The following is a 17,185-nucleotide window of genomic DNA, read 5'->3' on the forward strand; positions in this document are numbered from 1 at the left end:
TTGAACTGAGGATGAATCTACCTTTTAGAGAAATCTCCAACAAAATAGGGGAGAAGAAAAACAATAAAGGGAAGAGATAGCAGGGAATTACAAAAATAAATAATCACTCCAACTACGTTCAATTTAGTTAAATATATTAATTATAATGATTATATAAATATGATAAAATACCTTATAATTTTTGGGAATAAATTAATCGTATTGAATTATATTCATTAAATTGATATATTTTTAATAATTATTAAAGATATCCATTAAAAAAAATTAAGCTAAGTATTGTTAGAAAATTGAAGTAAAATATAATATAAAAAGGGAATACATTGGATTGGATGTTTTTTTTTAAATTTCGTGGAATATTTCATTTTCTTTTTACCGTAAATAAACTAATGTTATTTATATCTTCTCTCCTTTCCTTGTTAGAAACAATCAAAGCTGTGGACATTTTTACCCCTCTGATTATGACTCCAACCTAAAACAAACAATGTTTTCAGAAAGACCCTAAAAAATTAATTATTGCTCGCTTTCAAAACCAAAAGCGACTTCTCGCAGCAACATATCACGATAAATTCATGATTAAAAAATGCAATGTTTTCAAGTTTCACGTTATATTTCTACAAGTCAGTATTATTTCCCCCAAAAAATTCCCCCGAAATGGCAGGTTCCGTAATATTCAGCAATATCTAGGGTTAAACTTACTGGATTCCCCTCGCTACGAGAAAAAGCCTGTCGTTTCTTTGGGGGGATCTGAGAATAGCAAATATAAATATCGCTTTCCTGGCTCTTTTTTCCCTACTTCGCACTATTACAGTAATCTCTATTTCTGACCGTTCGATTCATTTTAAAAACTTATAATCGACGGTTTAGAAAGAAAACCGAAACATACCTTACTAGATCTCATTATTTGTTGTAGCAGAATAGCTGTCAGCTAGAAATTCCGCGCCGATAAACTCGACAAAGTGTAGCCGGCTAAGTGGGGCCTACTCTTTAACTGTACGTATTAATAAGTCCATCAATTTATCAAAATAACTTGTCCATTTTATCATAAGCTATCAATGATAAGTGGAGCGGCATATCATCTTCTTTAACCTGTCGCCTTCTTCCTTTATAATTCACCATTTCTGAAAGCTTTTAGGTTGGGTATTATTTATAAGGGAATACAATTTTTTTTTCTAGAGGGGAAGAGGCAATATTTGCTTTGTGTTTAAGAGAAGAAGGTTCATTTTATTTACCTCAGGGAGAGCAAGGTTTTTTTTTTATCTCTAATTTTTTGTCTGAAAACCGATCTATTCAAAGAACAAGGTAAGTTTTTAACAAATCTATTTACTTTTGTTCCTGTTTTTATGTTTATAGAATCTGTGACTTTAAAACCTTCAGTTTTCTTTATATATTTTTTGGTTTTTTGGGAAAATTCCGTCTCGGGTTTCTAAATGGTATAAAGTTGCTTTTTCGTTTTGTCTCTTTGATGCTAAAAATCCCTAGAGTTTTTTTCTTTTGGAGAGAGGTGTTTGAAGAAGGTTAAATGGTTTAAGTTTCATGTAAAATTAACTTTGGGCTTTCTTTTATCTTTTATTTTAAAGGATTTTTAAGGTGTTTGAGCTGACTCTTTTTTTTTTTTTTTGGGGGGGGGGAATACTTTTGCAGATCTAGACTTTATATTTGGTGATTTTAGTCTCGTCCTTGCGAAATTAAGACAGGGCGGCCACGATGTCGTCTCTCAGTAGAGAGCTTGTGTTCTTGATCTTACAGTTTCTAGATGAGGAAAAGTTTAAAGAGACTGTTCACAGGTAAGGTTTTTTTTTGGTTAAAAAAAGCTTATTAGTTTTATTACTTTTAAGGATTCATGATATTCAGTATTTTTTTGTTAACTGGTAATTTAAAATGTAATGACTTCACCTTATTAATGGTTTTGTTAAATCATTTTGATTTTTTTAATAGGCTTGAACAGGAATCTGGGTTTTTCTTTAATATGAAGTATTTTGAGGATGAGGTGCATAACGGAAACTGGGATGAGGTTGAGAAATACTTGTCTGGTTTCACCAAGGTAGACGACAATCGATATTCCATGAAAATCTTTTTCGAGATAAGAAAGCAGAAGTATCTCGAGGCATTGGATAAGTAAGCTTTTGTGTGCTGCAATTTTTGATTTGTTTCACTTAAGTTTGTGATGTTTCAACCCAAAAACTTCCTTGATAGAATTTAGTGACAATTGGAATGTTTATACATTAATTAGGCATGATCTGTCCAAGGCCGTGGAGATATTAGTAAAGGATTTGAAAGTTTTTGCCACATTTAATGAGGAACTTTTTAGGGAAATCACTCAGCTTTTGACGTTGGAGAATTTCAGGTATGTTACCTTTGTGTATAAATGGTTCAAGTCTTGATGCGGGTGAATGTGGTGAGGAATTAATTTTTTTCATAACAGGGAGAATGAACAGTTGTCAAAATATGGAGATACAAAGTCTGCTAGAGCAATCATGTTAGTTGAACTCAAGAAGCTTATTGAAGCAAATCCTTTATTCCGTGACAAATTACAGTTCCCAAACCTTAGAAATTCAAGGTTACGCACCCTCATTAATCAGAGGTAATTTTCTTCAGTTATATCATCGTTCTGTTAGCTGCTTTGAAGAGATTGGGGGTTGGTAATTTTTCAATGCTGACTTATTTATGCAATGAACTCACGGATATTACATGACATTCAAGTTTGGTTTTTTATTGCCTTGGCTGCACTGGCATTGATGTTCTGAATAAGCTCAAGTCATTCTAGTTGTGGCTTTATAGGACAACTGATTTGTTGTGCAATTACAGCTTGAATTGGCAGCATCAACTTTGTAAAAACCCGAGGCCGAATCCAGATATAAAAACTCTCTTCGTGGATCACTCTTGTGGACAGCCAAATGGTGCGCGAGCACCATCACCTGCTAACAATCCTCTTCTTGGAGGGTTACCAAAGGCCGGGGGCTTTCCTCCCCTTGGTGCTCATGGGGTAGGTATCCATTTTAGATGATAGTGTAAAAAATCTCTTTCATTGTCGATAATCTCCTCTTAAAGTACTCAGTTTACATCTTCAGCCTTTTCAACCTACACCAGCGCCAGTTCCAGCACCCCTTGCTGGTTGGATGTCAAACCCTTCTACTGTAACTCATCCAGCTGTGTCTGGTGGAGCTATTGGTCTTGGTCCTTCCTCAATACCAGGTAGTTATGTCTTTCTCTTTGTTCTTTCAAATGTCATTCTTCTATTGTCACTTCCTCCCTTTCTTTCTATCATATGCTGATCATTCCTTCTTCTAGGACCTTTTTTAACCTTAATTATGTTTCATTGTTGACTTATAGCTGCATTGAAGCATCCTAGGACTCCTCCAACTAATCCTTCTGTAGACTACCCATCTGGGGACTCTGATCATGTTTCCAAAAGGACAAGGCCCATGGGGATTTCTGATGAGGTATTCAAGTTTTGCTTTAATTAATTTATATGATATGTAGTCTGGCTGTTCGATCGGGTGTCTGATAGTTATGGTTGTGTTTCCTTTTGCCTAAAATATTTTACCGATCTTTGCTTTCTTTTTTGCAGGTAAATCTTCCTGTCAATGTGCTGCCTGTAACATTTCCTGGCCATGGTCACAGTCAGACTTTCAATGCACCCGATGATCTGCCAAAGGCAGTTGCAAGAACTTTGAATCAGGGTTCATCTCCTATGAGCATGGATTTCCATCCCGTTCAACAGACTCTACTTCTAGGTCTGCTGTGCTAAACTTCCGCCTTTAATTTTTTATAGTTGCATTTCACTTTCTGTTTTTGGCTGGCTGCTGGTTCTATCTTGGGTAATGGAATTCTGAGTTTTCTACATGCTATGATCCAGTTGGTACCAATGTTGGAGACATAGCATTGTGGGAAATTGGCTCTCGGGAGCGGCTGGTTTTGAAGAATTTTAAAGTTTGGGATCTTAGTGCTTGTTCAATGCCTCTTCAGGTTTGTGCCTCAAAGTGTTTGTTTAATGCACTTGCTAATTGCACATGCTAAGTACCATTTATTTACTTGAATTTAGGCTGCTCTAGTCAAAGATCCTGCTGTCTCTGTAAATCGTGTGATTTGGAGCCCTGATGGTTCTTTATTTGGTGAGATTGAATCCATTACAATTAGTCAATGTTTAATCTGCAAGCACCTATGTGCGTATTTATAAGTAGTGTGGGATCATTGATTATGTTATACCTGTTCGGAAAACAGGAGTTGCTTACTCGAGGCACATTGTGCAAATATATTCTTATCATGGTGGCGATGAGGTTCGGCAGCATCTGGAGGTATATATTTGAGCTTGTTATCTTGGATCTTTTTTCAGTTCTCTTGCTGAGTTTCCATTGTGAAACTGAAATTGATATTTGAATTTTATATTCTAGATTGATGCTCATGTTGGTGGAGTAAATGATCTTGCATTTTCTCATCCAAATAAGCAACTTTGTGTAGTAACTTGCGGTGATGACAAGACGATCAAGGTTTGTTTATCATTTTATGTGGTCAGTTATCTTTCTTGGAGACAAGTTGCTTGTCCTTGCTAATTTCATGTTGTAATTTTAGGTGTGGGAGGCTACCAATGGTACAAAACAATATACCTTTGAAGGTCATGAGGCTTCTGTTTATTCTGTCTGCCCTCACTATAAAGAAAACATTCAGGTAAAGATATTGCTTTCTTGCTTTAGCTGTCTTACACTCTTCGTACTTGTACTATGGGCATGTGCCTATGTCTATTCATCTTACTGATGTTGCCTCCTTTTGACTTCTGCCTCAGTTTATCTTTTCAACGGCTATAGATGGAAAGATAAAAGCATGGTTATATGATAATATGGGATCACGTGTTGACTATGAAGCTCCTGGCCGTTGGTGCACAACCATGGCCTACAGTGCTGATGGTACAAGGTTAGTTTGCTTGCACCATAACTCATATTGATCTTCTGCTAGTTGTCAATAATTCGGGTAATTCAGGATAAAGGTGGTTTTGTTTCATTTTCTCACTGACCTTTTTGGTTTGGTGGTTGGATTTGTAGGCTTTTTTCCTGTGGCACCAGTAAAGATGGGGAGTCATTTATCGTAGAATGGAATGAAAGTGAAGGGGCCGTGAAGAGGACCTATCAAGGATTCCGCAAACGTTCTTTAGGTGTTGTGCAATTTGACACCACTAAGAATAGGTATTTAGCTGCCGGTGATGATTTCTCTATCAAATTCTGGGATATGGACAATGTTCAACCCTTGACAAGTGTTGATGCTGATGGAGGCCTTCCAGTAAGTTCATTTATGTTCAGTTAAGTTTTATATCATCTTGAAGGTTGTGGCTGCTTATATTTATCTTTCCAAAATCCTAGGCAAGTCCACGCATTCGCTTTAACAAGGATGGCTCTCTCTTGGCTGTTTCCGCCAATGATAATGGGATTAAGATTTTGGCGAATTCAGATGGTATGCGATTATTGCGCACGTTGGAGAATCTTTCTTATGATGCCTCAAGAACATCGGAAGCCCCAAAGGTAGTACCATTACCTCGTTGATTTTCATTAGTGAAATAAAACAATACTGGGTCCATTTGTGAAATAAATCTTCTCCTTTAACGTGTTGATTTTTTCAGCCTACAATAAATCCAATCTCAGCTGCTGCTGCCGCAGCGGTTGCTACTAGTGCTGGACTTGCAGACAGAAGTGCCTCTGTAGTTGCTATTGCTGGAATGGTCTGTGGGACAGATTTTTCTTTCTTTTTTCCATTTCTTTCCCTAATCAATAGCATCAAAATTTTTATATCAGCAGTAGTTCAACACCAATATGTGTTATTGTTATGTCATCATTGTTTCTCCTTTGAGTAGTCAAGCTCGGATGAATAATTTTGTAGTTCATGTGTTGTATTTTCAGAATGGGGATGCCAGGAGCTTGGGGGATGTGAAACCCAGAATAACAGAAGAATCGAGTGATAAATCAAAGATTTGGAAGCTAACTGAAATCAGTGAACCATCTCAGTGTCGATCCTTGAGGCTTCCTGAAAACTTGAGGGTGACCAAGGTATAGAGATTTTCAAATACCTTTGCGCTCCATTGATTTTCTAACATGCTGGTAGGCTGACTACTCGATCATATTTGTTGTCCTGTGTAATAATGCTTTTGATTTTTCACTTTTTTGGCCCATTTGGTGGTATTCCATGATTCTGCTACATCTGCTTTCTCTTTCATGCCTCCATTGGCCAATTTGGTGGGTAAATGTATCATCTTTGGAACTTATATACTGTTGTTCACCAGTTTATATTTTCTATACTTATCCCTGTCAAAATTACACTTGTGGAATTACCTTGTAATTTTTATATTGTTTTGGGATATGATTTGGCCCCATTCTCTTTAATAAAGAGAAAGTAGATAACCTGAAACTGAAATCCATCTTGATTCATCTCCTTCCTTTGGGCCCTATCTTATCAGCTTTCTCTGTGATGGTAACAGATATCAAGGTTAATCTTCACTAATTCAGGTAATGCTATTTTGGCATTGGCATCAAATGCTATTCACTTGCTCTGGAAGTGGCAGCGAAGTGAACGTAATTCAAATGGCAAGGTACATGGATATCGAAATGGTTTCTACTCATTAGTTAAAGAATACATTGAAGTGACTTGTACTGTAATCGCATTTTGTCGCTTCATTCTCTAGGCAACCGCGAGTGTACCACCTCAGTTGTGGCAACCATCAAGTGGCATTCTTATGACAAATGATGTTGCTGATACAAATCCTGAAGAGGCTGTACCCTGTTTTGCTTTATCCAAGAATGATTCTTATGTAATGTCTGCATCTGGAGGAAAGATTTCCTTGTTTAATATGATGACATTCAAGGTAACCCATGAATGCTGGAATACCTTTTCTTTTTCCTGCTCCATCTAGAATTGGAGCAAGATAAATCTTCCTCTCCTTCCCCGCCATCCTCCATTTGTTGATGATCTGAATAAGCATATGATGTTTTTAATGGACACTTGCAGACAATGGCGACTTTCATGCCACCACCACCACCAGCGACTTTTCTTGCATTCCACCCTCAAGATAACAATATTATTGCTATAGGCATGGACGATTCAACGATTCAGATATATAATGTTCGTGTGGATGAGGTATGATCCATCTTGTGGAGAATAATTTATGTAACTTGTTTCTAGACGAATCATTGGTTATTTATTTATCATTTGCATCATCTAGGTGAAGAGTAAGCTTAAAGGCCACTCCAAAAGAATAACTGGCCTTGCCTTCTCTCATGTACTGAGTGTGCTTGTCTCATCAGGAGCAGATTCTCAGGTATTCCAAAAGAATTACAAAGTCTCGCCTGCTTTCTCCAATACATAGCTTAGCTAATTAATCAAACCTTCTTAGAACTTGAAGTTATTATCATTAATGGAAATTTTGCTTTCGGTTCATTGATCATTTTACCATTCTCTCTCCAGCTTTGTGTATGGAACACTGATGGATGGGAAAAGCAGAGGTCTAGATTCTTGCAGGTTCCATCTGGGAGAACACCAACGGCACTGTCAGACACACGTGTACAATTCCATCAAGACCAGATGCATTTTCTTGTTGTACATGAGACTCAGCTTGCCATATATGAAACAACAAAGCTAGAACGTGTGAAGCAGGTATCTCTTTGTGATTGTTTGATCCATTGTGAAATAACTTTATCTCATGATCTTCTAATACTGTTTTTCTCTGATTTAGTGGGTTCCGCTCGAATCTTCTGCTCCAATTACTCATGCGACATTCTCATGTGATAGCCAACTGGTGTATTCCAGCTTTTTGGATGCAACTGTTTGTGTCTTTACTGCTGCAAACCTCAGACTACGTTGCCGTATAAATCCTTCTGCTTATCTTCCTGCTAGTGTCAGGTATGTTCATTATCTTCTTGACTCAGGTATTTTGGATTTCATTTGGATACTTTTGTTCAAGAACAAATTTTGGGTACAATAGACAAGGACGTGCACACTTTAATGCACTGGATTTACACATTATAGTTTTAAATTACAAAAAAAATGAATGTTATATTGTTAGAGGAGCATGCATACATTACTAATTGCAATCTCCTCCATATTATCTTAATGTCTTTTGTTCTCTCACTTTCTGGTATCATGTACAATAAATCTAAAATCTGAAGTCAAGTCCGTGTAATTCATGTGAAACTTTTATTTGCATCAAAGTTTTACTGCTCATCTAATTTTATAATGAGCACTATATCCCCTTATGTGATAAACATTCCTATTCAAACACAGTGTTTTCCTCCATGTTGCAGTTCCAATGTTCATCCACTTGTAATTGCTGCACATCCATCTGAGCCAAATGAATTTGCATTGGGACTCTCAGATGGTGGGGTTCATGTCTTTGAGCCCCTTGAATCTGAAAACAAATGGGGTGTGCCTCCACCAGTTGAAAACGGGTCATCCAGCAATATGGCAGCAACACCTTCGGTCGGAGCTCCAGGATCAGAACAAGCACAACGATGATGAAATGGCTGACAGAGCACAAGTTCTTTTAAATGCTTGGCTTGCATGTCCATTCCTAATCTAGGTATGCTTTCTCACTGTCTAATATGTTAAGAACATTCTTGATGAAAAAGAGAGACGTACCGAACTAGTTGATCCAGTATGCAGATTCATTCACCAATTTTTAATTAGAGCCTGAATTCAAGTCATCGTAACATTTCATGTTGCACGTTAGAGAGAGCATCAGTTTTGACTGTTTCTGAACCAAAAGGCAGCAGTGCCCGACTGATAATGCCAGTTAGAAATCCTGTTGAACTTGTATTGTGGTTACATTATGACAAACAATCAAGTTCAGAATTGCAAATAGAAAAACCACCACCTCCTATAAGTTCCTCTGCTTTATTGTCAAGAAAGCATTACTGTATTCTTGGACTTGATATAAGTTTCGATTTTCTAGTTGTTTTCTTGCTGCTTTCTTCTAATTTACCCTTTTCTTTTTCCTTTTAAATTTGCAGGTAGGCATCAAGAGTTGTGATCTGAGTACAACATGCAAAGTTGTAGATTTAACATATTTGTTAGATACAATCTTAAGGTAAATTGCATAGTAGTATTTAATAGCTTTAAAGTGTTCTCTCATCCCTTATTTGAAGGGTACTTTTTTTCTTTCCCATCACAATGTTCTTTTTGTATCAAATTTACATGTTTTAGAAACCAGTTTTCTTTGTTTGTTGCCATCATGATTATCTGATTGACCTAATCACTGTCTCGTCCTTTCTTCAATTTCTTTTGGTGGTACAAAGGAGACTGCACCCCGGGGATAGGGGAAAGGGTTGCAAATGCTAGGATTCGAACCCCAAACTTGCTGGATGCCACCTCTTATAGGTGGCCGCATAAATCAACTAATCTAAACTCTGGTCCATGTTCTCCTCCAGTTAGTTGTTGGAGATTTAGTTTGTTTTCAACATGCAGTGTTTCAGACTCACTTGCAGTATGGTAGAAGTTAGAATCTAATAACATTTTGGGGACCATTAGGAGCCAAAATATCAGAAAGTTTGATGAAATATAAAGTAGTTTAGGGTTTATATGGGTACATCTGAGGAAGATGGAAATGAACGTGGAGGCTGAGCAAAGTGTGGGGTATGAGATAACTATCATACTATAGGTTATATATATAGTATACGCTGACGATGCAAAGCTGTTTCAAAAGGTCTGAACTGTTGGTTTTGGAAGGCAGTTTCTTGAACTTGATATGGAGAAATAGATTTTAATTCCATTTTTATTATGCTCCATGAATGTGTAATCATTGAAATTTGTGTATATTGCTTTAGTAGCATATTTATCAAAATACCTGTTTTTAGAAAAAAAAAGAGAATTTAAACAAGTTTTTACAGTATGGGGATTAGGAAGCTTTTGTGAGTGTAGCCTCTACTTGAGTTTTTGGCAATGAACCTTAGAATAATACCCTTTGAAGGGCATTCCAATGCTACACCTACCCTCTCCCTATTTCTTCATAAGTAAACCCGCCAAAATTTCCATCGACCTAACCCAACCCCTCAAAAAGTGAATATGGTCCCAATATGCAGCTGACCTGACGTTGACCAATTTAGTGGGATGAACAATGATGTTTTCAGAATCCCTACTCGGAACTGCAGTTACTAAATTCAGAGCGTAACATTCTGCCCCTCAAAAAGAAGATTAAGGTAGTTGACTTGTGTGATTGTCCTTAAAAGACGATGATATGTAACATGCTTTGGATTGGAATTTCAGTATCCTAATTACCTCTTTTGTACTAAAAAAAATAACAAGTTGCATTAACTAACATAAAGATTACTCGCTACCAAGAAAATATAACCAGATTTACGGTTGGAGCAACCTATAATGAGTAAATCCCCTCAAATTAGCAAAAAGTGAGTTCATGAAAAATCAAATCTTATGATTAGAGGTAGAAGATGAGATAACACGATTTAAATCCGTGTCAACTAAGTGTTTGGTAAAAATTTTAATTATAGTTCTATTCAACTAAAGTTAATGCTTATGAATATGTTAAAGTTTATATAATATAAACTATTATATATAAAATAACTTATCTCTCATTAGAAAGTACATATAATTAAAAAAAATACTAAATACGATTGTAATATAAGATATAATACCAACATGATATTGATACGTAAATCTTATGCACTAATTTTGGATTATTTTCAATTCTAAAATTTAATTAAAAATTATATTTTATACTCTATTTGAAAAAGTATTAAAAAATTATTTATTTATATAAAGCTGAAATGAATATAATATATATAGGATGTAGATATTGACAAATGACAAGTTTTTCAAAGCAGCGAGCCCATTGGACCGCTCTCTACAGTTTGGAGTTGGGTCTTCGACTAATCCTAGATCCTTCTTACAACCTTGCCCGACTCATCTCATCTCTCTCTCTCTTAATCAATTGGACACGGCGTCACCCAACCGCTTTCCGCCACTGCACCGTCTCCGCCTGCCGCCGCCTCGTTGCTTTACCCAACAAGGTAATTATTGGAATTCTGATCTCGACTTTCTTTCTTCCTTCCATCCCTTCTTCGTAGCTTCTGTATTCAAGTCGCGGAGAATTTTAGGGTTTTATGCGTTATTTGTTCGGCAATTATTTTTTTTACGATTTTTCCTTCGTATTTTTAGATTATAACTTAGGGGGTTTTTTGGGCGATACAGAAAATTAGAAAATGGAGGAAGATGATGATTACGTTGAGTATATTCCGGTAGCGAAACGCCGCGCTATGGAAGCTCAAAAAATCCTACAGAGAAAAGGCAAGGCTTCTGCGCTTGAAGATGAAACTGAAAAAGCCAATGTGGCCGAAGTAAAACCTAGTTTACTTATAAAAGCAACTCAGCTTAAAAAGGATCAACCCGAGATCAGTCAAATGGAACAAATTGTACAACAAGAAAAAGAGATGATTGAACATTTATCTGATAGGAAAACCCTCATGTCTGTTCGGGAATTGGCAAAAGGGATTACTTATACGGAACCCTTGTTGACTGGGTGGAAACCACCTTTGCATATTCGAAGGATGTCTCGAAAAGATAGGGATTTGATTCGAAAGCAATGGCATATTATCGTTGACGGGGACGAAATTCCTCCTCCTATTAAGAATTTTAAAGATATGAAGTTTCCAGACCCAATATTGAAGAAATTAAAGGCAAAGGGAATTGTGCAGCCGACTCCAATTCAAGTCCAAGGTCTGCCTGTTATCTTGTCTGGGAGAGACATGATTGGGATTGCGTTTACAGGGTCAGGGAAAACACTTGTATTTGTGCTTCCGTTGATTATGATTGCGTTGCAGGAGGAGATGATGATGCCAATTCTTCCAGGAGAAGGCCCTTTTGGGTTGATCGTCTGTCCTTCAAGGGAGCTTGCTAGGCAGACATATGAAGTGGTGGAGCAATTTTTGATACCTATGAGGGAGAATGGATATCCCGAACTCAGGCCATTGCTTTGTATTGGTGGTGTAGATATGAGGTCTCAGTTGGATGTTGTGAAGAAAGGGGTTCACATTGTTGTTGCTACTCCCGGGAGGTTGAAGGATATGCTTGCCAAGAAGAAGATGAGTTTAGACAATTGCAGGTATGACACTTAATCCAGCGCTTTTGGTAACACCATCTTCAATTAGTACACCATCGCCAATTTAGTATGCATTGACTGATCTTAGGAGTTAGGTGCTAAAATGTCGCAGACGCATGCTGGGAACAAGCTACCTTTGTTTTGCCTATTAATTTGTTCACACTTGTTTAAATATCTCTGTATTTTTGCCAATTTGTAGTGCTATCTGTGTAATTATTCCTGATGAAAATGTGTATCGTTTTTTACATTGGTTTCCTTTCCATTTTTTTTTCATTTCTTTTCTAAGATGTTGGATGGTGTCAAATCTCTTACATCCAATTTAGTCTGGGTTAATTGTTAATTTCTTCAAGTTGCATTTATTGGGAAAAGACTTTTTTTGTTTGTCTTTATTGTTGTTGATTTTGTTTAGAATTCTCTATGTAATTCGGGTATTTTGTAATTTTAGGTGTTTCTGCATCGGTTTTATATGCTTGTACTTGATTTCAAAGATAACAAATGTGTTGGATCTGTTATAGCAAGCTTTCTTACCCCCAAAACATAGATTTATGTATTCCATTTAGTCTTTTTAGATAGGTATTGGTAATCGAGCAATTGTTTCTCTTCTGTAGGTATTTGACATTGGATGAAGCAGATAGACTAGTGGATTTAGGCTTTGAAGATGACATTAGAGAAGTGTTTGACCATTTTAAGGCTCAAAGGCAAACCCTTTTGTTCTCTGCTACCATGCCTACCAAAATTCAGAACTTCGCCAGAAGTGCTTTAGTAAAGCCAGTGACTGTTAATGTTGGGAGAGCTGGAGCTGCAAATCTTGATGTGATTCAGGAGGTCGAGTATGTGAAGCAAGAAGCAAAGATAGTCTACCTCCTTGAATGCCTGCAAAAGACTCCTCCACCTGTTTTAATATTTTGTGAGAATAAGGCCGACGTGGATGACATCCATGAATATCTCCTGCTGAAAGGAGTTGAAGCTGTGGCAATTCATGGAGGGAAGGACCAAGAAGAGAGAGAGCACGCCATTTCATCCTTTAAAGCTGGCAAGAAGGATGTGTTAGTTGCAACTGATGTTGCTTCTAAAGGTTTGGATTTTCCTGATATTCAACACGTGATCAATTATGATATGCCTGCAGAAATTGAAAACTATGTCCACAGAATAGGACGAACAGGAAGATGTGGTAAAACGGGAATTGCAACCACATTTATAAACAAGAATCAAAGTGAGACAACCCTGCTTGATTTGAAACACCTATTGCAAGAAGCCAAACAGAGGATCCCGCCCGTCTTAGCTGAGCTCAGTGATCCAATGGAAGATGTGGATGCAATCACCAATGCAAGTGGCGTAAAGGGGTGTGCTTATTGTGGTGGATTGGGCCATCGTATCCGAGATTGCCCCAAGTTAGAGCATCAGAAAAGCATGGCTATTGCAAATTCCAGAAGGGATTATTTTGGGTCTGGTGGTTACAGAGGAGAAATTTGATTTATGTTTGTAAGTGCTCTGAATTCGTTTTGGTTTATATCAAACATAAAGAATGTAGGAGTGAAGCCCCTTTGCATCTTGAGTTGTGGGGCCTTAATGCAAATTGTGTTTCTTTCTTTGACGTGAATTAATCTACGTTCAATTATGGCGAGAATAGAATCATGTGCCTTCTTGTTTGTTTAGTAAATTTTGTACATCTCATCATTGAGATTTTTGTTTTGGGATACTTCGCCTCCTGTTTGTTTTTATTTTTTAAGGATTATCTTTATGTTCTCGTATGGTGATCTATGAATTGAAATTTAAATGAAGCCTGTAGTCAGGCAAATAGTCAGGCAAAAAGGATATAATTTCCATTGGCCGGTAGTGTAAGGGATAAAGAGAAGGTGAAACAGGGGAAAAATCTTAAATTCAACTCATTGTCACTCTTGACATAGGGTTTCTCAAGATTGTAAATTACTTGAGCATTGAAACTTGGAAAGTCCTTTAAAATGATACTTGATAAACTTATTCAATTACAACGAAATTTTATGTCTTATTGTGTGGATGTGTAACTCTGACCAAGTATTGCTAATGCATTGGCATTAGGATCTCCAGAACGTGGATTTTCCAATAGAGCATGTAACAGACTGCTCTCGGCTGTTCCTTGACCCGGTCCCTGTTTAACACCATGTTCATCAGCATCACTGTTAATTATCTTGCTACGAATTTCTACTCCTTAAAATTATCATCTTGTCCCAAAATACGTAAGAAATAGCAGAAGCAAAAATTAAACCAAGGCTCAAACTGGAATACCTTACAAGGTTTGATGATCAAAGATCCAGAGCTGAATGTGTGTCCATCTTCTTGAGCCTTAGGTAGGAGGGTGTACCGCCGTGTCTCTAATAACTTGTATATTTCATTAACTAGTTTTTTCCTTTCCGCCATTGTCTCTAAGAGTGCTTGCTTCATAATTTGACTTTCTTCCTCAAGGATCTCCAACCTCGTGTTTAGGTCTTCAGCTTCACTAGCCTGCAAAACTGCCTTACCTTTACAAAAATTGCTGCATACCCTTTTCCTTGGATGACTTATTATAACTCCAGATTGATTCAGTTCCTCTTTTGAACTCCAAGACCCTTCATTCCGAAGATCGGGAAACAAGTGTTCTTGTTTCATTATAGAATCTGCTGAGCTGCTTGTTGCATGCTTACAACTGCTACTGTATGCTGCCTTGAAATTCTTGAACTCTGAATCTAATCCCATCTCAGGTGAAGCAAGTTCTATCTTCTTCCTAGGTAGAAATTTTCGAAGAAGTTTCACGGAATTTTGGTCTATCAGTTCTGATAGGACCAAAACAACACTCTCTGCGATACAATGGAGCAATCCTGAAAGCCAAACATAAACGCTAGTTGTTTTTAAAAAAAAGAAAACATTAAAAACTTCATCAATAGACGGTTTTATGCAAAGAATCACTGAAACTGTAGTTGAAATTATAGTGAATGACGGTTGCTTTGCTTACCTGAGAAAGATACACCCAGTGACATGGACAACATTTTTTAAAAGAATGTTATCCCCCTTGTTTGCTTGTCTTCTAAGAGAGTTTGGACAGTGCAGTGAAAAGCAGCGCGAGTGGCAACTGCAGTTGAAACAAACTCCTTTTTAAGTTTGCATATGAAAGACTGATGGTTTTGCTGTTGAATTTTGAGAAAGAGTGGGAGTTAAGTTATCGAGAAATTGCTAAGCACTTTCACGGAGAATGTCACTCTTTCAAACACTTGCCCCTCTTTGCAACCATTCCATAGGTGACCAAAGTCGGTTTCACTTAACAAGATCTTCTCTAGTCGGAAATTTAAAGAGGAACTATCTACATCCGAATTCACTTAATTCATATGATATATGGATTCGTTTATTGTATGCTTCCTATTTGAATTTGTTTCCAATATTCAAATCTGTTAAAGAGAGAAAGGAATTTAAATATATGGGTAAATTTACCCCCACTTCCCCCTCAGTACTTCGACTGCTAACCATACGTTCAAACATACGAGGATGAGATGGTATATGAATCGTCGGTCAAACTAACTTGTGGTTTTATGATTATTATCACATCAAGTTCAGGCTAAAACCATAAATCTTCTTCGCATACTGTTTAATCATACAGTTTACACCTTATGGTCCAAGAAAAAGATGCCATCACTCAAATAGTCGCACCAAGTGCAATGCAAGGAACCTCAGTAACCTTCAACAGCTAAATTACGTTTCTGTGAAGCTTCAAACATTCCAGGATGGATGTATGGCACCATTTTACAGAAAACAATAGCTTTATTTCGACACATACATACATCCATAAGGAAAAAGGCTTTGTGCTATGCAGTCATCTCCTTTTCCAATTATTGGCCTAATCAACAGGAACTTCGACGTCAAATAAGATTTATTTGAGCAGACTAAGCAACAAATGAAATCTAACATATGTGCGAAAGTTATGGTGGTCATACAAACATTCCCTCTTCTTCAACAGTGATTTCAAGCTAGTCATTAAGGATAGCTTTAGTAACATTATAACAAGCATATTAACAGACCTTAGTGCAGGTTTCTAAATGTTTCTTAAACCGTAGAGTTCAGCATTTGCTTTTTATCAGAAAGCCATTACTTCTTAATCCACTGCTATATGGCCCGTACCATGTTGGGGTACATGGCTAGCCCATAGCCCATATATCTCATAAAAATGCCTACCCAATGGACCTAGATATCACTGCTGCAATGTGGCCGTATTTTATTTTTTCCTTTTCTTGATAAGAAAAAACTGAAAAAGGTGGAGTTTATCCGAGCTCAAATTTGGTGTTAATTGAATCTTTTCACCAGTCCATAATGTGAGCTGTGTTTCGAATTGCCACTGAAGAGAACAAGTACAGAAATGGAGTCGAAAAGGTTAATGAACCTACCTCTGAAGATAAACAACATATATGCTACACAACTATCTGAACACAACATGATTGCCCCCTCATTTTAGATTTATACCCTTCATTTAAAGTATCATTTCTGATTTGACATTGGCATCAACAACATACACGCTTCATAACTCTCAAGGCATAGTAACTCACAAAGTTTCAGGCAAATTTTAGAATCTTAAACTTCTGACATGGGAATGGAGAGACTGACAGGAGCTTGTTTCCACAAATCCATGGCAAAGTCATTGAAAGTGAATATAGGCTATCATAGAAAATTTTCAGCGCAGCTAATATAATACCCGGACTCTTTATTTTTCATAAAGTATTTAAATTGGACACTGTATAATACATATGAAAATATGATCTTCCTGTATGAAAGTCCTTTAAAATTGATCATGCTCATGTAGGAGTAGGACACATCTGCATCCAAGACTCATCCAAATCAGGGTAAATACAGGCTAAAAGTTCATAACTGTTATGAACAATTCACAACCGTTTACTGATATTGTCCCATATCCAACACTCATTTGAGTAAAACTATGATAAACAATTGCAACCCTTACCCTACTAATGTTGTCCTATCATTCCAAGCCAATAATTCCATTATCAGGCCACAAAAATCTCAATAACAACACTAGTTAATGTCATTTACAATTAAAAAGGCTACAGTATTGACAATTAGCAAAAATAATAAATTCTCATAGGA

The 17,185-nt window shown here is 36.9% G+C and overlaps 3 protein-coding genes across 6 annotated transcripts; 2 read left to right on the forward strand and 1 right to left on the reverse strand.

Moving 5' to 3' along the window:
- The first annotated feature begins 1,056 nt into the window (after positions 1 to 1,056).
- On the forward strand, positions 1,057 to 9,203 carry LOC107906445 (protein TOPLESS). 2 transcript variants are annotated; one of them, XM_016833431.2, is made up of 27 exons: positions 1,057 to 1,299; positions 1,642 to 1,784; positions 1,936 to 2,115; positions 2,231 to 2,344; positions 2,423 to 2,581; positions 2,806 to 2,983; positions 3,069 to 3,192; positions 3,331 to 3,440; positions 3,569 to 3,734; positions 3,857 to 3,966; positions 4,043 to 4,112; positions 4,222 to 4,295; positions 4,392 to 4,487; positions 4,570 to 4,665; positions 4,781 to 4,908; positions 5,037 to 5,271; positions 5,352 to 5,510; positions 5,609 to 5,707; positions 5,886 to 6,032; positions 6,461 to 6,571; positions 6,665 to 6,844; positions 6,988 to 7,116; positions 7,202 to 7,297; positions 7,444 to 7,632; positions 7,712 to 7,878; positions 8,280 to 8,554; positions 8,985 to 9,203. In XM_016833431.2, the coding sequence occupies exons 2-26, from the start codon at positions 1,705 to 1,707 to the stop codon at positions 8,488 to 8,490; spliced, it is 3,408 nt and encodes a 1,135-aa protein (XP_016688920.2). In that variant the 5' UTR covers positions 1,057 to 1,299; positions 1,642 to 1,704; the 3' UTR covers positions 8,491 to 8,554; positions 8,985 to 9,203. The 2 variants fall into 2 exon arrangements, with proteins under 2 accessions (XP_016688920.2, XP_040949597.1); XM_041093663.1 differs by lacking the exon at positions 1,057 to 1,299 and adding an exon at positions 1,467 to 1,514.
- A 1,569-nt stretch (positions 9,204 to 10,772) lies between these two features.
- On the forward strand, positions 10,773 to 13,777 carry LOC107906446 (DEAD-box ATP-dependent RNA helicase 35). 2 transcript variants are annotated; one of them, XM_041093664.1, is made up of 3 exons: positions 10,773 to 10,997; positions 11,179 to 12,088; positions 12,694 to 13,777. In XM_041093664.1, exons 2-3 carry the CDS (start codon positions 11,190 to 11,192, stop codon positions 13,556 to 13,558), a joined length of 1,764 nt encoding a protein of 587 aa, XP_040949598.1. In that variant the 5' UTR covers positions 10,773 to 10,997; positions 11,179 to 11,189; the 3' UTR covers positions 13,559 to 13,777. The 2 variants fall into 2 exon arrangements, with proteins under 2 accessions (XP_040949598.1, XP_016688921.2); XM_016833432.2 differs by having other exon boundaries at positions 10,801 to 10,997; positions 11,146 to 12,088.
- Positions 13,778 to 13,942: 165 nt separating this feature from the next.
- LOC121202869 (uncharacterized) lies at positions 13,943 to 15,183 on the reverse strand. Of its 2 annotated transcripts, none has more exons than XM_041093666.1 (3): positions 15,054 to 15,183; positions 14,356 to 14,919; positions 13,943 to 14,213 (listed from the first exon to the last, which is right to left on the reverse strand). In XM_041093666.1, the coding sequence occupies exons 1-3, from the start codon at positions 15,085 to 15,087 to the stop codon at positions 14,140 to 14,142; spliced, it is 672 nt and encodes a 223-aa protein (XP_040949600.1). In that variant the 5' UTR covers positions 15,088 to 15,183; the 3' UTR covers positions 13,943 to 14,139. The 2 variants fall into 2 exon arrangements, with proteins under 2 accessions (XP_040949600.1, XP_040949599.1); XM_041093665.1 differs by having other exon boundaries at positions 14,351 to 14,919.
- Positions 15,184 to 17,185: the final 2,002 nt, after the last annotated feature.

Source organism: Gossypium hirsutum, chromosome D05 (genome assembly GCF_007990345.1).
Source record: "Gossypium hirsutum isolate 1008001.06 chromosome D05, Gossypium_hirsutum_v2.1, whole genome shotgun sequence".
Taxonomy (NCBI): Eukaryota; Viridiplantae; Streptophyta; class Magnoliopsida; order Malvales; family Malvaceae; genus Gossypium; species Gossypium hirsutum.